The sequence below is a fragment of the Scyliorhinus torazame genome, chromosome 5, assembly GCF_047496885.1.
Source record: "Scyliorhinus torazame isolate Kashiwa2021f chromosome 5, sScyTor2.1, whole genome shotgun sequence".
Taxonomy (NCBI): domain Eukaryota; kingdom Metazoa; phylum Chordata; class Chondrichthyes; order Carcharhiniformes; family Scyliorhinidae; genus Scyliorhinus; species Scyliorhinus torazame.
Window position 1 is genome coordinate 78,250,188 of NC_092711.1, and position 24,914 is coordinate 78,275,101.

Sequence of the window (24,914 nt, forward strand, 5' to 3'; positions counted from 1 at the left end):
CTTGGGGTCAGATCTAACACGGAGATTGTGCAGAGTGTGGTTCAGCCTCAGACAGTTCCCAGGGCGAGGGATGGACTCGGGAGTTAGGGAACGGAATTTCTAATGGTGACTGAAGACAATGGCTTCGGTCTTTCCAATTTTTAATTGGAGGAAATTTCTGCCCATCCGGTGGATGTGAGATAAGCAGTTTGATAATTTAGTAACAGAGGAGGAATGGAGAGGGATGGTGGTGAGGTAGAGCTGGATGTTGTCAGTGACATGTGAAAACTAGCACGGTGTTTTTGGGTGATGTCACCTCGTGGCAGCTTGTAGATGGGAAATAGGAGGGGCCGAGGACAGATCCTTGGGGAACACAGAGTACAGGGACTTGGAGAGGAAAGGGAGGTTTTGATGTGGTAGTTTGCAATGATGGTGGGGTAAAATATTGTTTTAGGAAGGGTGCGTTTAAAGATGAGCGACAGGACCAAGAGACAGAACTATAAACAATATCACACAACATGGAGATCTTGAATGGTCAGCAGTTTTGTGAGAATGTGGTTAAATAATAATAATCAAACAATCTTTGTCACAAGTAGGCTTACATTAACACTGCAATGAAGTTACTGTGTAAATCCCGTAGTCGCCACACTCCGGCGCCTGTTCGGGTGCACAGAGGGAGAATTCAGAATGTTCAATTCACCCAATAAACACGGCTTTCAGGAATTGTGGGAGGAAACTGGAGCAGCTGGAAGAAACCCACGCAGACATGGGGAGAACGTGCAGACTTGACACAGACAGTGACCCAAGGCGGGAATCGAACCTAGGACCCTGGCGCAGGTGGCAGGTCTAATGGACAACATGAGCTCTGAGGAAGATGGAGGGTAGGAGAGAAACTGGGGAAAGAGGAGTTCAGAGCTCAGACCAGGTGGAATTTTAGAGACAGGTTGGCCCAGTTGTAGAGAGGAAAGCAGCAGAGGCAGCTGATCAGATTGTCTCAATCTCAGTGAGAAAGAAGTTTATGAACTCCACACACTTGAGGTGAGGATGGAGGAGACAGGGGAGAGGGAGACCTTCAAACAGAACTAACTTGTGATGGGATGTTAAAAGATTCGACAAACTTGTGTTAAATAATTGACTTTTATCCAGAATATTATCCCTTATAACTGGGTTAGCGTTTATAAATATGAGTCAAACCCGAGTCCAATGAACATGGTTCAGTCCTGGATGTGATTAACAGCAAAATCCAATCACAGCAGTTACTTGTGAACCCGCTGGTGTCTCAGCAGGTTGCCTGAATGAATGAATCCCTTTCCACACTGGGAGCAGGTGAATGGTCTCTCCCCAGTGTGAATCCGCTGGTGTAGAGTGAGTTGAGATGATCGTCTGAACCCAGTCCCACAGTCGGAGCACCTGAATGGTTTCTCGTCAGTGTGAACATGTTGATGGGATACCAGTTCCCCGGAACTTTTAAAGCACTTCTCACAGTCTAGGCATTTAAACGGTCTCTCGTCAGTGTGAACTCTTTGATGGGACACCTGGAGCGAAATTCTCCATCACGCCCCGCCACATTTCTGCCCCGACCCGCCGGCGGGATGCTCCGTTACACCGGCCGGTCAATGGGGTTTCCCATTGTGGGGCAGCCCCACGCCGTCGGGAAGCCCCCGGGCGCCGGCAAAACGGAGACTCCCGCCGGCGGAGAATGACGCCCCAGATCCCGAGAACTTATAAAGCACTTCCCACATTTTCTGCATTTAAAAGGTCTCTCATCATTGTGAATCTGCGGGTGTGTCAGCAGTTGGGATGAAGAGCGAATCCACACCCACACGCAGGGCAGGTGAAAGGCCTTTCCCCAGTGTGAACTCGCTGGTGCATCAACAAGCTGTATGACTGAGTGAATCCACGCCCACACTCGGGGCAGGTGAAAGGCTTCTCCCCAGTGTGAATGTGTCGATGGGTTGCCAGGTCAGATGGGTCATTGAACGCCTTGCCACAATCCCCACATTTCCATGATTTCTCCCTGCTGTGACTGCGCTTGTGTTTTGACAGGCCAGATAATCGGCTGAAGCTTCGCCCACACACAGAACACGTGTACAGTTTCTCCCCACTGTGAACTTCCTTTTCCTTCCATGTTCAAAATCTGATGATATTCAGGTTCCAATCAGTTACACGACTGTCAGATTTTGATGTGGTGCTTGGTTGGACAATTGCACATCCTTCCCTGCTGATACCCTGTGAAATTGAGTTAAAACGGAAAAAAGGGAGTGAGAGAGATCCCACAAAAACACAAAGGCAGGTTGTGAAATTGAGCTGAATGAATCTGGTAACTTGTGGGCCCGGCACTGGGAAAAAGTGACCACGGAAACTGTTGAACCTTTTGTGAAAAGTGAACTAGTTTGTTAATGGCCTTCAGGGAAGGGAACCTGCCCCCCGGCCTGAGCCCACACAAGGCTCGGGCCTCTGCAAGAACACAAGAAATAGGAGCAGAAATAGACCATTCGGCCCGTCGAACCTGCTCTGCCATTGAACGCGATTGTGGCTGATCTCAGTCTTCAATCCCACTTTCGTTAGCTCTCTGTGTCCTTTCACTTCCTGAGAGACCAAAAATCTCACCATCTCAGCCTTAAATATATTCAATTAACAGTAACTTCATTGCAGTGTTAATGTAAGCCTACTTGTGACAATAATGATTATTATTATCCACAACCCTCTGGGCTAGAGAATTTTATGTGAGAAACAGAGTGAGAGAGAGAAAGAGAGTGAGTAGTGGGGGAGAGAGAGAGAATCAAAAAGATTGATGGAAAGGGAGAGAGAGTGAGAATGGAGTGAGGGTAACAGGAAGCAAGGTGAGGAAGGAGCAGTGCTCCGAAAGCTAGTGACATCGAAACAAACCTGTTGGACTTTAACCTGGTGTTGTAAGACTTCGTACTCTTCTCCTATTGGTCGCGCGATGCCGTCAACCATTGTGAGGTGTCAGGTGAGAGGTCAGTGTTGGGGGGCGGGGTTTACAAACCCCAGTGGGGCCCTGGAGCCGAATGTGAAACAATGAACATTCCCCACTCTCACTATCTGCCGCTTCCGGCTTCTCTCCACAAACAACCTCGGGGGGGGGGGGGGGGGGGGGACGGACACTGACCCAGTGATAATGTCACTGCATTAGTCACCTAGTGAGACAGGAAAATGTTCTGGGGACATGGGCTCCAATCCATTAAATTAATAAAATCTGGAATTTAAAGTTGGTCTCAGTGATGGTGACTGAGGCTCCACTGAGAAAATCTCCAATGTCACTGGATTAGGTCAAAAAGGCAGAAAGTAGGAAATTAGTTAGTTTAAAGCCTGTTGTTGGGAAACTGTTGGAATCCATGATTGAGAAAGTAGCAACCGGACATTTGGAAAGTCAAACTGCAATCCATCAGAGTCAGCATGGTTTTGTGAAGGGTAAATCGTGTTTGACTCATTTCTTAGGAGTTCTTGGAAGATGTAACAAGCCAAGTGGATAATGGGGTCCTGTAGATGTATTTGGACTCCCAGAATACATTTGATTAGGTGTCACACAAAAGGTAATAATCAAGGTAAAATCCCACGGGGTTGAGAGATAATATATTAGTTTGGATAGAGGATTGGCTAACCAGCAGAGAGTGGGGATTAGATTTATTGACACACGTACTGAAGAAAAATGTTTTTACCCAGAGGGTGGTGATGGTCTGGAATGCCCCGAACAGACGCCGGAATGTGGCAACTAGGGGCTTTTCACAGTAACTTCATTGAAGCCGACTTGTGACAAGCGATTTTCATTCATATTCATTTCATGCACTGCCGAGGAGGGTGGTAGAGACGGTTGTCTCACATCCTATAAAAAAGTGCCTGGATGAAGACTGGCACATCATAACATTGAAGGCTATGAGCCAAGTGCTGATAAATGGGATTAGGTAGGTGGGTCAGGTTTATCATGTGTCGATGCAAACTCGATGGACCGAAGAGCCTCTTCTGCACTGTTGCTGATGAAAGTTTGGTGGCATCGTAGACAGCATACATGATAGCATTAAATTGCAAGAAGATATTGACGAACTAGGTGAATGGGCAAGATTGTGGCAATGTAAACAAGTGTGAGGTTATCTGTTTTGAACCAAAAAAGGATATAACTGAGTACTTTCTAAATGGAAAGAGGTTAAGTACAGTGGGTGTCCAAAGAGATTTGGGGTTCATAGAATCTACAGCACGGAGACAGGCCCTTCGGCCCAAACTGGTCCATGCCAACCAAAAAGCTCATCTAAGCGAACCCCATTTGCCTGTGTTTGGCCCATATCCCTCTGAACCTTTCCTATCCATGTATCTCTCCAAATACCTTTTCAATGTTGTCACTGTCCCTGCCTCAACCACTTCCTCTGTGTAAAACCGTTGCTCCTTAGGTTCCCATTAATTATTTTCCCTCTGAACTTAAACCTATGCCCTCTAGTTCTCGATTTCCCAACCCTGAGAAAAAGACTGAGTGCATTCACCCTATCCATGCCTCTCATGATCTTATACACCTTGATAAGATCACTCCTCAGTCTCTTACACTCCAAAGAAAAATATCCTGGCCTGTCCAATCTCTCCCTGTAACTCAGTCCCTTGAGTCCTGGCAACATCCTTGTAAATCTCTTCTGCACTCTCTCCAGTTTAATAACATCTTTCCTATGGCAAAGCAACCAAAACTGAACACAATACTCCAGGTGTGACTTCACCAACGTCCTGTACAACTGCAAATAACTTCCCAACTTGAATACACAATGCCCTGACTGATGAAGGACAGCATGCCAAAAGCCTTCTTCAGAGAATTTACAGTGCAGAAGGAGGCTATTCGGCCCATCGAGCCTGCACCAGCCCTTACAAAGAGCACCCTAGTCAAGCCCACTTATCTACCCTACCCCCGTAACCCAGTAACCCCCACTCAACCTTTTTTTGGACACTAAGGACAATTTAGCATGGCCAGTCCACCTAACCCGCACATCTTTAGACTGTGGGAGGAAACCAGAGAACACACGCAGACACGGGGAGAACATGCATACTCCGCACAGACAGTGCCCCAGCTGGGAATCGTACCTGGGTCCCTGGAACTGTGAAGCAACTGTGCTAACCACTATGCTATCGTGCTGCCCTATCTACCTGTGACTCCACCTTTAGAGAACCGTGCACCTGAACTCCAAGATCCCTCTGTTCCATGATACACCCCAAGACCCTACCATTCATTGTGAAAATCCTACCTTGATTTGACTTTCCGAAATGCAACTCCTCGCACTTATCTGTACTGAACTCCATTTCTTGGTCCACTTCCCCAGCTGATCGAGAGCCTGCTGCAATTTTTGATAACCTTCCTCACTGTCGACAATACCACCTATTTTAGTGTCATCTGCAACCTTACTGATCATGCCTTGTACATTCTCATCCAAATCGTTGATATAGATACAAACAGCACTCTCCTAGTTACCAATCTCCTCGTTACTCCCCGACTTAATTAATTACTCCAGTTTCTCACATTTAGTACAGATTCCCAACCAGCCAATCAGCTTTATTCAGAGTTAAGTTATTTATACTTACTGTTCCGAAGCTCCTCCTCCCCGGATTCACACCAACTCCGCTCTCTGCCGACTAGGCCGTGAATCCCCGAGGTAAGTAATTTATACTTACTGTTCCGAAGCTGCTCCTCCCTGGATTTGCGCCAACTCCTCTCCCTGCTGTCTAGGCCATAAATCCCCATGGTAAGTTATTTATATTTACTGTTCCAAAGCTGCTCCTCCCTGGATTCGCACCAACTCCGCTCCCTGCGTTGGTGAGATTCATACCTGGGTGCCGGAAAATCGTTAGGACAGTAATTGTCCTGTAAGGTACCGAGTCATTTTGCTTCCCAATTGGCCGAGGAAGGCAGTGTGTCACAAGGATGGATGTGTTGACCGATTAATGGCTGGTGGATGGGGGCCAGGTCATGTGATCAAACCTCCAGGAATACATTTAATCAAAGTTGGCGAGGAGAGAATGTTGTGAATTTCTATCCTAAACTGACAGTGAGGTTTCTGTAAATTTCCAAGATACTGGAAGCGGAGGTTTAACAGACGGGAAACGCAAACCAAACGTCACATCGCGATCTGACAGAGTCACTCGATTCATTAGAAACTGAATTTCAGCAGTATCTGGGCGTGGAAGGTAAAAGGTTTTTCTGTTCTGACTTGAGGGAAGATTTCAGGTCTCAGTGTGACTGGAAAAGCCCCGAGATTCACAAACCCTGGTTAGACCAAACCTGGAGAACTGTGTTCCGTTCTGGGCAACAAACCTGAGGAAGGATAGAATGGCCTCGGAGGGAGTGTAGCTCAGATTTATCTGAGTGATATCTGAACCCCCGGGGTTAAATTACAAAACTAGCCTGCACAAAAGAGTCAGAGGCATGATGGCGCAGAGAATGGCAATCGGCCCATTGAGTCCATGCTAGCTCTCTGGGGCAATCCAGTCAGTGCCATTCTCCTGCTCTATCCCTGTATCCTCGCAGGTTTATTTCCCTCCAATTTCCTTTTGAAATCAAATCATTCGTTTGTGTCTATTTTCAAACTCCCTCATAGGCAGCAAGTTTCAGGTCATTGCCGCTCACTGTGTAAAAACATACATCTCATATCACCTCATATCTCCTGTACCTTTTACATACAAACTCGGAACAGGCCACTCGGCCCCTCGAGCCTGCTCAGCATTCAATAAGATTGTGGCTGAACTCATTCTAACCCCAACTCCACCTTCCTGCCTACCCCGATGACCTTTCACCTCCTTACTCATCAAGAATCAATCCAGCTCGGCCTTAAAAATATTCAAGTCGGGCAGCACGGTGGTGCAGTGGGTTAGCACTGCACCCTCACGGCGCCGAGGTCCCAGCTTCGATCCCGGCTCTGGGTCACTGTCCGTGTGGGGTTTGCACATTCTCCCCGTGTTTGTGTGGGTTTCAGCCCAACAACCTAAAAATGTGCAAGCTAGGTGGATTGGCCATGCTAAACTGCCCCTTAATTGGAAAAAATGTATTGGGTACTCTAAATTTTAAAAAAATATTCAAGGTCTCTGCTTCCGCTGCCTTTTAAGGGCGTGAGTTCCAAAGTCTTACAACCCTCAAGAGAATAAAAAATCCTCATCTCCATCTGAAATGGGTGACCCCTTATTTTGCAACAGTAACCCCCTTGTTCCAGATCCTCCCACGAGAGGAAACATCCTCTCCACATCCACCCTGTCAAGACCGCTCAGGATCTTGTACAGTTCAATCCAGGCTTTACCCAAAACTTTCAATCTGTGTCCCGACTGCTTGTACGACCAGTGAATGGAAACAGAGTTTCTTTGTCCACCTGATGGAAATCTGGCATAATCTTGTGTCCCTGAATCAAATCTCCCCTCAAACCCCATTGCTGGGCAATCTCCTCTGCACCTTCTCCAAGAACCTTCACATCCTTCCTGAAGGGTGGTAACCAGAGCTTTATAAAGATTCATGGAATAGAATTAGAATCATAGAATTCCTACAGTGCAGAGGGAGGCCATTTGGCCCAACGGGTCTGCACTGGCCCTTGGAAAAAGCACCCTACTTAAGCTTAAGCCCATGCCTCCACCCTGTCCCTGTAAACCAGTGCCCCTAACTCACCGTTGGACACTAAGGGCAATTTATCATGGCCAATCCACCTCACCTGCACATCTTCGCACTGTGGGAGGAAACCGGAGCACCCAGAGGAAACCCACGCAGACACGGGGAGAATGTGCAAACTCCACACACAGTCACCTGTGACGGGAATTGAACCTGGGACCCTGAGGCAGTAGTGCTAACCACTGTGCCACCAGAAGCATAGTTTCAGTATCATATTTCTATTTATGAAACTCAAGGTCAAAAATCCTTTGCCAACTACTCTCTTAATATGTCTTGCAGATATACACAATCCAGCAGTTTTCATGGTCACTTCTTCCCAGTGCCGGCACCACAAATGACCAGATTCATTCAGCTCAATTTCACAACCTGCCTTTGTGTTTTTGTGGGTTCTCTCTCACTCCCTATTTTCTGTTTTTATTCAGTTTCACAGGGTGTTCGGAATGGAGGATTCAAATTCCGGAAACTCAAACCAAGCATCACATCAGGATCTGACAGAGTCCTCAATTTATCATATCCTGAAGATTGGCGGATTTTGAACATGGAAGGAAAAATAGTCCACAGTGGGGAGAAACCGTACATGTGTTGTGTGTGTGGACGAGGATTCACTCGATCATCGGACCTCACAAGCCACAAATGGAGTCACACGGAGGAGAAACCGTGGAAATGTGCGGACTGTGGGAAAGGATTCACTTCCCCATCCAAGCTGGAAATTCATCGACGCAGTCACACTGGGGAGAGACCATTCACCTGCTCCAAATGTGGGAAGGGATTCACTCACTCATCCAACCTGCAGATACACCAGCGAGTTCACACTGGGGAAGAGACCATTCACCTGCTCCAAGTGTGGGAAGGGATTCACTCAGTCATCCCACCTGCTGAGACACCAGCGTGTTCACACTGGAGAGAGACCATTCCAATGTCCAGACTGCGGAAAGCGCTATAAAAGTTCTTGGGAACTGATGTTCCATCAACGTGTTCACACTGACGAGAAACCGTTCAGGTGCTCTGACTGCGGGACTGCGTTCAGACAATCATCTCACCTCACTGAACATCAACGAGTTCACACTGGGGAGAGACCATTCGCCTGCTCCAAGTGTGGGAAGGGATTCACTCGATCATCCAACCTGCAGACACACCAACGGGTTCACACTGGGCAGAGACCATTCATCTGCTCAGGTGGGAAGGGATTCACCACTTCATCCCACCTGCTGAGACACCAACGAGGCCACAAGTAACGACTGCGACTGGGTTTTGCTGTTTCTCACATTCAGGACTGAACCATGTTCATTTGGGTCTCTTTCTGCTGATAACAATTCCAGCCCATTTACAGCGGCTAATATTCTGGTTAAAAGTAAAATAAATTAGATTTGTGTGAAATATGCAATGTGCTGAAACTTTTTCATATCTCTGGCACGTTAGTTCCTTTTGAAGTACTCTCGCTCTCCCCTGTCTCTTCCATCCTCACCTCCAACAAGAAGTGTGAGGAGCCTGTGGATCTTCTTTGTGACTGACATTGAGTAAATCCGATCAGCTGCCTCTGCTGATTCCCTCCCTTCCTTGAGCCCACCAGACCAAATTGTCTCTAAATTTCATCCTTTCCCGAACCGTGAACCCACATCTTTCACTAGTTTCTCTCCCATCTCCCCTCATGCCCTCTCAGAGCTCATCTTGTCCATGAGACCCAGCTCCTGCTCCATCGACCCTATTACCACTAAGCTACTGATCAGCCAACTACCCTGTGTCCACGAATATTGTCAACATTTCTCTTTCTCTTCAGGTACTGTCCCTCTGTCCTTCAAATCAGCCATCATCACTATCTCCTCAATAAAACAAACCCTTGACCCTGCCATCCTTACAAATTAGTGCCCCACCTTCAACCGCCCTCTCCTCTTTAAATTCTTTGAACATGTTGTCACCTCCCAAATCCTTGCTCATCTTTACCAGAACTCCCATGTTTGAATCCCTTCAATCAGGTCTCTGCCCAGTCAGAGTAGTGAAATACAAGACACAAACAGACTCTTACCCAGAGTGAAAGACAGACAATCCGGGAGCTTGGATCCAACACGGACATATTCATAAGACCAGAAGACAAGGGTAGGAGCATAGTCATTATTGAGAGACAACAATACCTGCTGGAGACAGACAGACAACTGAACAACACAAATCACAACACCAAGCTACCTGGACCCCTATACCCGAGACAGGAAGGAGAATTGGAGACAGACTGGAAGAACTCAGACTCCAGATACATTAATCAAAAACAGATGGAATATCTGAGGGGACAACAGGTCGAACCAAGGAAGTTCGACCTGTTCCCTAAAATACACAAACACATAATCTTTATTATTGTCACAAGTAGGCTTACATTAACACTGCAATGAAGTTACTGTGAAAAGCCCCTAGTTGCCACACTCCGGTGCCTGTTTGGGTACACAGAGGGATAATTCAGAATGTCCAAATTACCTAACAGCACGTCTTTCGGGACTTATGGAAGGAAACCGGAGCACCCGGAGGAAACCACGCAGACACGGGGAGAACGTGCAGAATCAGCACAGACAGTGACCCAAGCCAGGAATCGAACCTGGGACCCTGGTGCTGTGAAGCAACAGCGCTAACCACTGTGTACCCTCCAGTTGCTGGGTAGATGCCGGTGTTCTAGCTTTATTAGAACAGCTTTGCTAGGAGTATGGCACAAGTCTTCAAAACTAATGCCGGAAAAATGTCTTTGCAGTATTCACTGCCTTCAGCCATTTCTTGATATCACGTGTTGTGAATGAAATTGGCTGAAGACTGGCATCTGTGATGTTGGAGATCTCTGGAGGAGATCAAGCTGGATCATCCACCCGGCACTTTTGGCTGAAGATTACTGCGAATGCTTCAGCCTTGTCTTTTGCATAAATGTGCTGAGCTCCTCCATCATTGAGGATGGGGATATTTGTGGATCCTCCTCCTTCAGTGAGTTGTTTAATTGCACCACAATTCACGATTGGATGTGGCAGGACTGTAGATCTTCGATCTGAAACGTTGGAAGACCTTCTCCATTCACCTTTTGCCCTGATGAAGGAGCTGCGCTCCGAGAGCTAGTGACTCCAAACAAAACTGTTGGACTTTAACCTGGTGTTCTAAAACTTCTTATTGTGCCCACTCCAGTCCAACGTCGGCACCTCCACATCTGATATATCAGATAGATATTGTTCTGACAGTGCCGCCTGGTGTGTGTAATTAATTGGATTGAATGTCCAAAGAGCCAGCACAGGGATGAGGAGCCGCATGATTTACACCTATAATGGAATGAACAGTCAATGTAAGGAAATAGAGAGAAAAGAGAGGGAAAGCAATGATTCCGGGACAGAACCCAGTCCAAATAGAATCAGGGGAGGTGAAAGGGAGGTCGGAAACGTTTAAAAATCTCTCCTTATTCCCAGAAATGAAATATAAGAGAGGACTGGGACGGAACGGTGGTGCAGTAGTTAGCACTGGTTCCGAGAACCTGTGTTCAATCCCGGCCCCGGGTCACATCCGTGTCTGCATGGGTTTCACCCCCACATCCCAAGAAAATGTGTATGGTCGGTGGATTGGACACGTTAAATTGCCCCTTAATTAGAAAAATTCAAAAATATATATAGAAGCAAGCACCTACTCACAAAAATTTGTCTGAATTTTTTGAAAAGCAATTCATCTCAATTGAGTAACAAATTTATTTTCTCTGCAGTTTCACCGTTCAGTGGCGGTGCAATTACCCAGCATTCCCTGTGTATGTGCAAGTGCCCTATTCACACCACAGGAGCCAACCGCGCAGGCGCAATGCTGGGCTATATGTAGAGCATGCGCAGTGTCATTTTGCTTGAGGCCTTGTGTGTGCGGGAGATGCTTTACTGAACGGGTGAGAGTCGGTGGGCCGGAGGGGGGAATGGAGCTGGAGTGGGGGTAGGGAGGGAGCGGAGGCTTCATAAAAACCCAGTGCAGGTCTCACAACCTCAATAAGAACCTGGAGGCCTCGGGTTTGTAACACCGAGGCTTTTCCCCATGAACAGGCCCAGGTGACTGGCACCACCTTGGATCAGTGGGGAGTGAAGCGCATGCGCCGTTATGTGACGCAATAGTGTGGGCGGGGCCTCGGTCCCGGTGACCAGGGGAGTGTCTCCTTTGGGACCTTTCTGTTCTCAGAGCTGGATTCATGTGGACGCAGAGGCGACACTGGTTCAGGTGGTGATGGACATCCTGGTGCATCCTCAGCCACCAAGAGTAATTATGCAACATGTCGAGGATTTGAAAGAGAGAAACATGCTTTAATTTGATCCATTTTTTTTCTCTAAGCCATCCAGGTTTCGCCCAATTGACACTGAGCCACTCAGGGAGATATCAGGGCAGATGGCCAAAAGCTTGTTTCCAAGGTAGGTTTTAAGGAGGGTCTTAATATAAGAAAGTGAAGGAGTGAGCAGGAGAGGTTTAAGGAAGAATTTCCAGAGCTTGGCTATCAGGCAACTGAAAGAACAGCCACCAGTCATAGAGTGATTAATATTGCAAATGCTCATGACCATAAGATGTAAGATGCAGAGCAGAAGTCGGCCATTCGGCTCATCGAGTCTGCCCTGCCATTCCATGAAATCGTGGCTGATCTGATATCCTGAACTCCACTTTCCTGTCTTATCCCCTTAACCTTGATTCCCTTCCTGATTAACAATTGTCTATCTCAGTATGAGTCCTGAATTAGATGAAAGTAAATATCTCGGTGGCTGGATGAGATGACAAGAGATAGGGAGATACAACCCTGGAGGAAAAGGTGCTTCTTAAACGAGAGATTTTATAAGTCAGTGGGCACAGGGAAGGTGGGTGACCACGTCTTGGTGTGAGTAAGCAGAGTTTTGGATGAACTCAATATTACAGGGAGGTTGAATGTGAGCGGTCATCCCAGGGTGCATTAGGATAGTTGGGTCCAGAGGAAATAAAAGAATAGATGAGAGTTTCAGAAGCAAATGAGCTAAGAAAAGGCTGGAGGCTGGCAATGTTACTGAGCTGAAAATATGCAGTCTTGATTCTTTTTAAATGAATACAAGAGATTTGGGCATTGCTGGCTAGGAAATTCATTGCCCATCCCTAATTGCCTTTGAGAAGGTGGTAGTGAGCTACTTTCTTGAATCGCTGCAGTCCATGTTGGGTAGGTACACCCAGAGTGCTGTTAAAGAGGGAATTCAATGATTTTGACCCAAAGAACTTGAAGGAACAGTGATATATTTCCAAGTCAGAATCTGTCAAAGTTCTGGTTGAGAAATACCCAATCTCTCTGCTTCATTGCCTACCTCTCTCCCTCCCTTCTCTCTCCCCTCTCTCTTTTCTCTTAGGGGGGGCCTATACCGTTGGGATGGTCTCCACCTGAACCGAGCTGGGACCAGTGTTCTGGCGAAAAGAGTAAATAGGGTGGTCAATAGGACTTTAAACTAAAGATTGGGGGGGGAAGGGAAAGTCAGGGAACCAAGAGGTGAAGTAATCAGTGGGAAGCGTAGCTGCTTAGGAATGCAAAAAAGCACGAAAAGACAGAACTCAGGAGAGGTTACAATAGTCCCATCCCACAAAATATGACACACTGTATGGAAAGGCTCAGTAAACCAAGGTCCACCACACTAAGAAAACAAAAAGGGACGGTCAATATAAAGGTGCTATATTTAAATGCGCGCAGTGTACGGAACAAGGTAGATGAGCTTGTGGCCCAGATTGTGACTGGCAGGTATGATGTGGTAGGCATCACAGAGACATGGTTGCAGGGGGTTCAGGACTGGCATTTAAACATCCAGGGATTCACAACCTATCGAAAAGACAGAGAGGTGGGCAGAGGGGGCCGGGTTGCCTTGTTAATTAGGAATGAAATTAAATCAATAGCACTAAACGACATAGGATCGGATGATGTGGAGTCTGTGTGGGTAGAGTTGAGGAACCATAATGGGAGTTATGTACAGGCCTCCTAACAGTGGTCAGGACCAGGGGCACAAGATGCACCACGAAATAGAAAGTGCTTGTCAGAAAGGCAAGGTCACAGTGATCATGGGGGACTTTAATATGCAGGTGGACTGGGTAAATAATACTGCCAGTGGACCCAAGGAAAGGGAATTCATTGAATGTTTACAGGAGGGCTTTTTGGAACAGCTTGTGATGGAGCCCACGAGGGAACAGGCCATTCTGGACTTAGTGTTATGTAATGAGCCAGACTTGATTAAAGATCTTAAAGTAAGGGAGCACTTAGGAGGCAGTGATCATAATATGGTCGAATTCAATCTTCAATTTGAAAGAAAGGTAGAATCAGATGTAAAGGTGTTACAGTTAAATAAAGGAAACTACAGGGGCATGAGGGAGGAACTGACGAAAATTGACTGGGAGCAGAGCCGAGTGGGAAAGACAGTAGAACAGCAATGGCAGGAGTTTCTGGGAGTAATTGAGGACACAGTACAGAGGTTCATCCCAAAGAAAAGAAAGGTTATCAGAGGGGGGATTAGGCAGCCATGGCTGACAAAGGAAGTTAGGGAATGCATCAAACCAAAAGAGAAAGCCTATAATGTGGCAAATAGTGGGAAGTCAGAAGATTGGGAAGGCTACAAAAACAAACAGGATAACAAAGAGAGAGATAAGGAAAGAGAGGATCAAATTTGAAGGTAGGCTAGCCAGTAACATTAGGAATGATGGTAAAAGTTTCTTTAAATACATTAAAAACAAACGGGAGGCAAAAGTTGACATTGGGCCGCTCCAAAATGACGCTGGTAATTTTGTGATGGGAGACAAGGAAATAGCCGAGGAACTGAATAAGTACTTTCGGGGACAGAGTTGAATATGGTAGCCATCACAAAGGAGAAAGTTGTAGAGAAACTAAGAGGTCTAAAAATTGATAAATCTCCGGGCCCAGATGGGCTACATCCTACAGTTCTAAAGGAGATAGCTGAAGAAATAGTGGAGGCGTTGGTGATGATGTTTCAAAAGTCACTGGAGTCAGGGAAAGTACCAGAGGATTGGACAATCGCTGTTGTAACCCCCCTGTTCAAGAAGGGAACAAGGAAAAAGATGGAAAATTATAGGCCAATTAGCCTAACCTCGGTTGTTGGCAAGATTCTAGAATCCATTGTTAAGGATGAGATTTCTAAATTCTTGGAAGTGCAGAGTCGGATTAGGACAAGTCAGCATGGATTTCGTAAGGGGAGGTCGTGCCTGTCAAACCTGTTAGAGTTCTTTGAAGAGATAATAAATAGGTTAGACCAAGGAGAGCCAATGGATGTTATCTATCTAGACTTCCAAAAGGCCTTTGATAAGGTGCCTCACGGGAGATTGCTGAGTAAAATAAGGGCCCATGGTATTCGAGGCAAGGTACTAACATGGATTGACGATTGGCTGTCAGGCAGAAGGCAGAGAGTTGGAATAAAAGGTTCTTTTTCGGAATGGCAACCGGTGACAAGTGGTGTCCCGCAGGGTTCAGTGTTGAGGCCACAGCTGTTCTCTTTATATATTAACGATCTAGATGACGGGACTGAGGGAATTCTGGCTAGGTTTGCCGATGATACAAAGATAGGTGGAGGGGCAGGTAGTATGGAGGAGGTGGGGAGGCTTCAGAAAGATTGAGACAGTTTAGGAGAGTGGGCCAAGAAATGGCTGATGAAATTCAACGTGGGCAAGTGCGAGGTCTTGCACTTTGGAAAAAAGAATAGAGGCGTGGACTATTTTCTAAACGGTGACAAAATTCATAATGCTGAAGTGCAAAGGGACTTGGGAGTCCTAGTCCAGGATTCTCGAAAGGTAAACTTGCAGGTTGAGTCTGTAATTAAGAAAGCAAATACAATGTTGTCATTCATCTCAAGAGGCTTGGAATATAAAAGCAGGGATGTACTTCTGAAGCTTTATAAAGCATTTGTTCGGCCCCATTTAGAATACTGTGAGCCATTTTGGGCCCCACACCTCAGGAAGGACAGACTGGCACTGGTGCGGGTCCAGCGGAGATTCACACAGATGATCCCAGGAATTGTAGGCCTAACATACGATGAACGTCTGAGGATCCTGGGATTATATTCATTGGAGTTTAGGAGGTTGAGGGGAGATCTAATAGAAACTTACAAGATAATGAATGGCTTAGATAGGGTGGATGTAGGGAAGTTGTTTCCATTAGCAGGGGAAACTAGGACCCAGGGGCACAGCCTTAGAATAAAAGGGAGTCACTTTAGAACAGAGATGAGGAGAAATTTCTTCAGCCAGAGAGTGGTGGGTCTGTGGAATTCATTGCCACAGAGGGTGGTGGAGGCCGGGACGTTGAATGTCTTTAAGACAGAAGTTGATAAATTCTTGATTTCTCGAGGAATTAAGGGCTATGGCGAGAGAGCGGGTAAATGGAGTTGAAATCAGCCATGCTTGAATGGTGGAGTGGACTCGATGGGCCGAATGGCCTTACTTCCACTCCAATGTCTTATGGTCTTACTCCCCTCTTTCCTCTTCACATCGAGGCCACAGCCTTCCGTAGGCCTAGGAATGCTGGGTGGTTCCTTTTCCTGAAGGAGATTAATGAACCAGTTGGGTTTTTATGACAATCCAGCAGTTCTCATGGTCATTTTTCCCAGTGCCGGCCCCACAAATGACCAGATTCATTCAGCTCAATTTCACAACCTGCCTTTGTGTATTTGTGGGTTCTCTCTCACTCTCTTTTGTCTGTTTTAAATCAATTTCACAGGGTATTAGAGCGAATTTGCAGTTGGGAAACTCAAACTGAACATTACATCAGATCTGACAGAATCCCCAATTTAACCTGAACATCATTGGATTTTGAACATGGAAGGAAAAAGCACCGTTCACAGTGGGGAGAAACCATACATGTGTTGTGTGTGTGGACAAGACTTCAACCAGTCATCTTACCTCTCACAACATAAATGCAGTCACAACGGGGAGACACCGTGGAAATGTGGGGACTGTGGGAAGGGATTCAATTACCAGTCGAAGCTTGAAACTCATCAACGCATTCACACTGGGGAGAGGCCATTCACCTGCTCCGTGTGTGGGAAAGGATTCACTCAGTCATCCACTCTACTGACACACCAACGAGTTCACACTGGGGAGAGGCCGTTCACCTGCTCACAGTGTGGGAAGGGTTTCATTAATTCAACCAATCTGCTCACACACCAGCGAATTCACACTGGGGAGAGGGCATTCACTTGCTCCAAATGTGGGAAGGGATTCACTCGGTCATCCGACCTACTGACACACCAGAGAGTTCACACTGGGGAGAGGCCATTCACCTGCTCCGAGTGTGGGAAGGGATTCACTCTGTCGTCTGATCTGCTGACACACCAGCGAATTCACACGGGGGAGAGACCATTCACCTGCTCCATGTGTGGAAAGGGCTTCACTCGGTCATCCCATCTGCAGAGACACAAGCAAGTTCACACTGATGAGAGACCTTTTAAATGCCCGGATTGTGGGCAGTACTTTAAATGTTCCTGGGACTTGGTGTCCCATCAACGTGCTCACACTGATGAGAGGCCGTTCACGTGCGCTGACTGTGGGACTGGGTTCAGGCGATCATCTGACCTCATTACACACCAGCGGGTTCACACTGGGGAGAGGCCGTTCACCTGCTCCAAGTGTGGGAAAACATTCACCCAGTCATCCAACCTGCTGAGACACCAGCGAGCTCACAGTGTGAAGAGACCATTCACCTTATCTGTGTTTGGGAAGGGATTAATTCAGACAGCCACCCTTCTAACACAACAGCGAGGTCTCCCTGAGGAGATACCGTTCACCTGACCCGAATGACAGGATGGATTCACTTAGTCATCGTTTCTGCTGAAACAACAGTGGGTTCCCAGTGTGAAGAGATGTTTTAAATCATGTATAATCAAGGTGTTCCCAGTGATGAGAGACTGTTCAGGTCTCCCTTTAAGACTGGGTTTTGGAAATTAAAGTTAAATGGAAAATAAATCAGCTCTGTATTAACTACCAAAATATCTCTAACACAAGTCTTTTTTTTGAAGCACTCTCCCTGTCTCCTCCATCCTCACCTTCAACACCAAGTGTGAGGAGCTCATGGAGTTTCTTTGTCACTAAGTCTGAGACAATCTGATCAGTTATCTCTGTCCCTTCCCTCCTTCCACTAGCTCACTGGGCCAAACTGTCTCTAAAGTTTCCCCTTTCCTGAGCCCTCCCTGAACCCACATTTTTCTCTTGTTTCACTCCCATCTCCCCTCATGCCCTATCAGGATTCATCTTATCCCCAGGGTAGAGGGGTCAATTACTAGGGGGCATAGGTTTAAGGTGAGAGGGGCAAAGTTTAGAGTAGATGTACGAGGCAAGTTTTTTACGCAGAGGGTAGTGGGTGCCTGGAACTCACTACCGGAGGAGGTAGTGGAGGCAGGGACGATAGGGACATTTAAGGGGCATCTTGACAAATATATGAATAGGATGGGAATAGAAGGATACGGACCCAGGAAGTGTAGAAGATTGTAGTTTAGTCGGGCAGTATGGTCGGCACGGGCTTGGAGGGCCGAAGGGCCTGTTCCTGTGCTGTACATTTCTTTGTTCTTTGTTGTTCTTTGTTATCCATTAGACCCATTCCTGTTCCAATGGCCCTATTCCCATTAAAGTACTGACAATCCAAACTCCCCAAGTTCACTGACTTTGTTCACAGTTCTCTCTCTTCAGGGACTGAACCTCTTTCCTTCAAATCTGCCATCATCACCTCTCCTCAATGAAAACAACTTTTCACCCCACTGTCCTTGCAAACAACCGCTCCGCTCCAGATTCTGTCTTAACTCCAAAATCCATACCCATCTTTCCCGAACTCAATGTTTGAATCCCTCCAATAAGATTTCTGTCTCCCATAGAAGCCAGACTCTTCTGCAGGCACAGACCGGGTGGCAGGTTCCCTTCCCTGGAGGTAATTAGTGACCAGTGGGTTTTTATAACAATCCAGCAGTTTTCATGGTCACTTTTTCCCAGTACTGGCCCCACAAATGACCAGATTCATTCAGCTCAATTTCACAACCTGCTTTTGTGTTTTGGTGGGCTCTCTTTAAATGTCCCTTGTTTGTACAAATAGTTTTACTGGGTTTTAGAAGGATTTACACTCGGGGAAAGTCAAACCAAACATCACATGAAAATCTGCCAGAGTTGCCCTGTTCATCAGGACCCGGATATCATCGACCTTTACACATGGCAGCAAAAAACCCTGTTAATACCAGGGAAAATGTGGGACTGTGGAAAGGGATTCAGATCCCCGTCTGAGCTGGAAACACATTGATGCAGCCACACTGGGAGAGGCCGTTCACCTGATTCCTGTGTGGAACAGATTCACTCTATCATCCCACCTGCTGACACACCAGCAAGTTCACACCGTCAAGAGAGAGTTTAAATGCTCCGACTGTGAGAAGAGCTTTAAAACCCACTGAGGGAGCACCAGCGCATTCACACCGGGTACGCACCATTCAGCTGCTCACAGTGTGGGGAGAGGTTCAGGACATCACCCCACCTACTGACACACCAACGAATTCACACTGACGAGAGACCTTTTAAATGTCCAGACTGGGAAATGCTTCAAAGGTTCTGTAGATCTGCAATACCATCGACGAGTTCACAGTGATGAGAGACCGTTCAGGTGCTCTCACTGCAGGACTGGGTTCATACGATCATCTCATCTCACTGCACACCAGCGCGCTCACACTGGGGAGAGGCCGTTCACCTGCTCCAAGTGTGGCAAGGGATTCATAAGAACATAAGAACTAGGAGCAGGAGTAGGCCATCTGGCCCCTCGAGCCTGCTCCACCATTCAATGAGATCATGGCTGATCTTTTGTGGACTCAGCTCCACTTTCCGGCCCGAACACCATAACCCTTAATCCCTTTATTCTTCAAAAAACTATCTTTAACTCAGTCATTCAATCTGCTGATACACCGACAAATTCACACGGCGGGGAAACTGTTCACTTGCTGTGGGTGTCGAAATGGATTCATTCACTGGTCCCACCTGGAGACACCAGCGAGTTCACAAATGATTTTGCAGGAATTGCTGCTGTTAATCACATCCTGGACTGAATCATGTTTATTCTGACATTTGGGGTTGATCTCTAATGTCAGTTAGACTGAGCAGGGACCCCATCACATCACATCATGTGTGGATAAAGCATTATGTCTGCAAACCCTATTAAATGCAAATTAGTCAGAGACTGCGCTGAACCGAAGATGAGCAGTAAACAGATCACAGTCCAGTCCTGCAGCTCTCCATTGACAGGAGCAGAATCTGGGGCGAAATTCTCCGTTATCGGCGGAAACTCCGCCGATCGGCGCAAAAAACGGCGCAAATCCCACTTGCGTCACGTCATAAAAATGGGCCGATAGTCTGCGGCCCGAAATGGGCTAGCAGCGACGTAACGGGATCCGCGCTTGCGCAGTGGTTCACGCCGTGCAGCGTCATACGCGCTGCACGGCGTGACGGCTCATAAGGCCGCGCAGCTCCCCCCCACCCGACCGGAACAGCCGACCGCAACACCCGACTTGATGGCTGGCCGTCGCTCAGCCCCGAGGTTCGAGTCACGCGATGTGGAGGCGCTCCTGGATGCGGTGGAGCAGAGGAGGGACGCCCTGTATCCCGGGCACGGCCGCAGAGTTGCCCCACGCCACAGCCGGCGTCTGTGGAGGGAGGTGGCAGAGGCCGTCACCGCTGTGGCCCTAACACCACGGACAGGCACCCAGTGCCACAAGAAGGTGAACGACCTCGTCAGAGCAGGCAGGGTGAGCGTCCCCCATATCCCCCATATCCCCCATATCCCCCCTCCCCATATCCCCCCTCCCCCATATCCCCCCCTCCCCCATATCCCCCCTCCCCCATATCCCCCCTCCCCCATATCCCCCCTCCCCCATATCCCCCCCTCCCCCATATCCCCCATATCCCCCCCTCCCCCATATCCCCCCCTCCCCCATATCCCCCATATCCCCCCTCCCCCATATCCCCCATATTCCCCCCTCCCCCATATCCCCCATATCCCCCCTCCCCCATATCCCCCCTCCCCCATATCCCCCATATCCCCCCTCCCCCATATCCCCCATATCACCCATATCCCCCCTCCCCCATATCCCCCCTCCCCCATATCCCCCATATCCCCCCTCCCCCATATCCCCCCTCCCCCATATTCCCCCCTCCCCCATATCCCCCCTCCCCCATATCCCCCCTCCCCCATATCCCCCCTCCCCCATATCCCCCCTCCCCCATATCCCCCCTCCCCCATATCCCCCCTCCCCCATATTCCCCATATCCCCCCCTCCCCCATATCCCCCCTCCACCATATTCCCCCCTCCCCATATCCGCCATATCCCCAAGTGAATCCAGCCCTAACCTTAACCTCTGCAATGCACGCGCAACCGATGGCGTGCATTCATATACCTGCCTAACACTGTTGCCTTTTACCCCTGCCACCACCCCCCCCCCCCAGGAGAAGCGCGCACACAACAATAGGGAGCATGTGAGGACTGGAGGAGGGCCCGCTGATGAGAGGCCACTGACCGTACACGAGGAAAGGGCCCTGGAACTGGCTGGCGGACCTGAGGACCGGGAGGTTGCTGATGCAGAGGTCGGGGCCCCACGAGCAAGTGAGCCACCAACAGCCCGTCCCCATATCACCCCTCCCCTATATCCCCCTCTCCCGTATCACCTGATCACTGCCTGATGTCTAACCATGCATGCTTCATTGTGTATCGCAGGACCAAACGTCCAGGCACCCATCCCCGCAGATGCAGACCACCCGCAGGATGCCCCTCGGAGACCACGGGAGACGGAGAGACCTGGAGCAACAGGGAGACGACACCCCCGTCACGTGCGGGAGCGACCACCCAGCGATGAGGGGGGCAGCCACAGGCCCCCGTCACATCCGAGCCAGGACACCACTACCCAGGACACCACTATCCAGGACACCCCTACCCGGGACACCACTACCCAGGACACCCCTACCCGGGACAGCACTACCCGGGACAGCACTACCCGGGACAGCACTACCCAGGACACCCCTACCCGGGAAGACGAAAGACCGGACAGTGACTCAGAGTGGATGGGTGGAGACGAACCCCCACCCCAAAGTGCCATGGACTCAGAGTGGGACGAAGAGCACGACACAACGCCACTGCTGTCACCAACACCCTCCACCATCGCAGAAACACTCACCACGGTTGGGCACTTTAGTGATGAGGCGTCTGGTACACTCACTGGTGCGCACAACACAGCCGTCCCGGTACAGCAGGTGGAGGTAGGAGCAGCAGAGGGACCGGTCGGTCGGAGGGCAGCCCAGGCCAAGCGAACATCTGCCGCCCAGATGGATCCCGGGTTCCTGCAGTTACCACACCCACACATAGATCCGATGCAACCACCGACACGGAGACGAGCGAATAGGGTGACGGGTGGCTTGCGGCGGCTGCGGTCGCAGGTGGAGGAGTCCACCCGCGTCCAGGAGCTGGGAGTGGTCCCGGTCATGCGTGCCACCCAGGCTGACACCGCACGGGTGGCGTCCGCGGTGGAGGCAATGTGTGCGACGGTGTCAGACATGGGGAACGGTTTGCGAGGCCTGGGGCCTTCCGTGCAGGCGGCGTCTGTGGCCCAGGAAATGGCTGCCCTCTCACAGGAGGCCATGAGCCAGTGCCAGCGCCAGATGGCAGAGGCGCTCAACGCCATAGCCCAGTCTCAGCAGGCCATGGCCCAGTCTCAGCAGGCCATAGCCCAGTCTCTGCAGGCCATGGCCCAGTCTCTGCAGGCCATGGCCCAGTCTCAGCAGGCCATCGCTGAGGGCATCGGCGCCAGTGGCCATGTGCGAGCTGGCGTCGCACTGTCGCAGACAGGGTTCGACAACCCCCTGGGCTCCATGGCTGCAAACCTGCAGACCCCTGTCGATACCAGCACGGGCCTCCAGGACTGGCAGCGCCAGATGTCGGGGGCGCGTCGGATGGCCAGTCCGTTCGCATCCCCCACCCATGTAGAGGCCTGGGGGCCATCGGGCACCCCGAGGGAGGAGGAGGTGGTGTGGTCCGTCCCGGCTCCCTCCGTAGGGGAGGTCCCGGTACACCGCGACACCTCGGACTCCCCCCCTTCCGTCCCAGGTGCATCGGGTGGGCAACGGGTAGGACAGGCTGGCAGCTCGCCATCCCAGTCGCCCGGGCCGCAGCCTGGCCCATCTAGGCCAGGACGCCCCAGGAAACGGCCGCCAAAGGGATCCAGTGTCAGAGGGCAGGAATCACAGGAGTCCACCTCCAGTTCTGCTGTACCGTCTGGGGAACCACGTAGACGTAGTCAAAGGGCCCGTAAGGCCAAACAATTAGACACTGAGTAAGTTGGCACGGGTGCAGGGCACAGATGAGTTTTAGGCGCTAGGGCACGTGCATGAACTCCTTTGGTTATTAAAGTCAATGTTACACCTACCGAAGCTGCCTTTGTGCTCTGTCCAAAGTGTGTGGGGGTGTCATGTACGTTGAGCGCAAGTGTGTGTGTGAGGGGTGGTCTTACCTCAGCCCCAGGTGAGTCTGCCCCCTTCCCCCTGGGCCGCCATCAACATCCCCCGGGCAGAGGACGGGACCGTGCGCTGCAGTGTCACAGCCGCATGCAGGGATGGTCCGGGTGGATGGTGGTACTGTGGCCATGGGTCAGACATAGTCCAACGATGTAGAGCCAGGAGCTCATCGGAGGCGGGTTGTCATCATTCTCCATGGCCTGCGATAGACACGCGTCCACCCGCAACTGGGTGAGCCCGGCCCGTTGTGCCGCCGGTGGATCGGCAATTGGGAGTGGGGGGGTGGTGTGCATGCGGGTGGGGTGTGTGGGGTTGGGGAGGGGGGTGATGGTGCTGGGTGGATGGATGGGTGGGGGGTGTGGGTCGTCGGCTGTTGTCATGGTGTGCGGTCTGTGGCCATACTACCCGATTCCCACGCCCATCTAGTCAGTGAAGCGGGCGTCTATCAGTCTGTCCCGTGCCCGCTGGGCCAGCCGGTAACGGTGGACAGCCACCCGTCTGTGTCTACCCCGTCTGCCCTGACCATTGCCCCCATCCCCCTCATCTGGGGAGGACTGGGCCTCTTCCTGCTGCTCCTCCACTCCGCCCTCCTCTGCTTGCGGCACATCGCCCCTCTGCTGGGCTATGTTGTGCAGGACGCAGCACACCACAATGATGCGGCCGACCCTATCTGACCGATACTGGAGGGCGCCCCCAGAGAGGTCCAGGCACCTGAAACGCATCTTCAGCACGCCAAAGCACCTCTCGATCACTCCCCTTGTCGCTACATGGGCATCATTGTAGCGGTTCTCCGCCTCATTGCGTGGCCTCCGTATAGGCGTCATCAGCCACGATCGCAATGGGTAGCCCCTGTCGCCCAGCAACCAGCCCCTCAGCCGGGGATGGCGTCCCTCGTACATGCCGGGGATGGATGACCGCGACAACACGAATGAGTCGTGTACACTGCCTGGGTAACGGGCGCAGACGTGCAGGATCATCATGCGGTGGTCGCAGACCACCTGTACGTTCATCGAATAGGTCCCCTTCCTATTAGTGAACACGGCCCTGTTATCTGCAGGTGGCCGCACGGCGACGTGCATCCCATCGATCGCGCCCTGGACCATGGGGAACCCGGCAATGGCAGAGAAGCCCACGGCCCGGGCATCTTGGCTGGCCCGGTCCACGGGGAAGCGGATGTAGCGGTGCGCCATGGCATAAAGGGCATCTGTCACTGCCCGGATGCACCGATGCACCGATGTCTGCGATATGCCGGACAGGTCCCCACTCGGTGCCTGGAATGACCCCGTTGCATAAAAGTTCAGGGCCACCGTAACCTTGACGGACACGGGGAGAGGGTGTCCCCCGCCAGTGCCACGCGGTGACAGGTGTGCCAGCAGGTGGCAGATGTGTGCCACGGTTTCCCGGCTCATCCGGAGTCTCCTCCTGCATTCCCGGTCCGTGAGGTCCTGGTATGACTGCCGGGGCCGGTACACACGGGGCGCCCTCGGGTGCCTCCGTTGCCGTGGGGCCGCGACGTCCTCCTCCCCCTCCTCGTCCTGTCGGTCAGGTGTCCCTCCAGCCTGGGCGGCTGCCGCCTGCCCCTCTGCGGCAGCCTGCGCCGCCTCTCTGGCACGCTCCTCCTCCTCCTCCTCCTCATCCAGGGCAACATAGACATGAGCGGCTGCCACCACGGCGGCCAACATCGCTGGATGATCTGAAAACATGACGACCTGGTGGGGGGGAGGGGAACGACGACATGTCATCATTGCCCATATCCCCTCCTCCCCCCAGCCAGGTGGCATGGACCGCATGGGTCCA

General features: G+C 50.3%; 1 protein-coding gene across 1 annotated transcript in view; it reads left to right on the forward strand.

Annotated features, from left to right (window-relative positions):
- LOC140422635 (uncharacterized) overlaps window positions 1–17,581 on the forward strand; it is a 29,010-nt gene extending 11,429 nt beyond the window's left edge. The window contains exons 3-4 of the mRNA XM_072507639.1: window positions 8,173–8,849; window positions 16,387–17,581. Coding sequence (XP_072363740.1) covers window positions 8,173–8,849; window positions 16,387–17,383 — 1,674 coding nt within the window. The 3' untranslated portion in view covers window positions 17,384–17,581. The remainder of the gene's footprint in view (window positions 1–8,172; window positions 8,850–16,386) is intronic.
- Window positions 17,582–24,914: the final 7,333 nt, after the last annotated feature.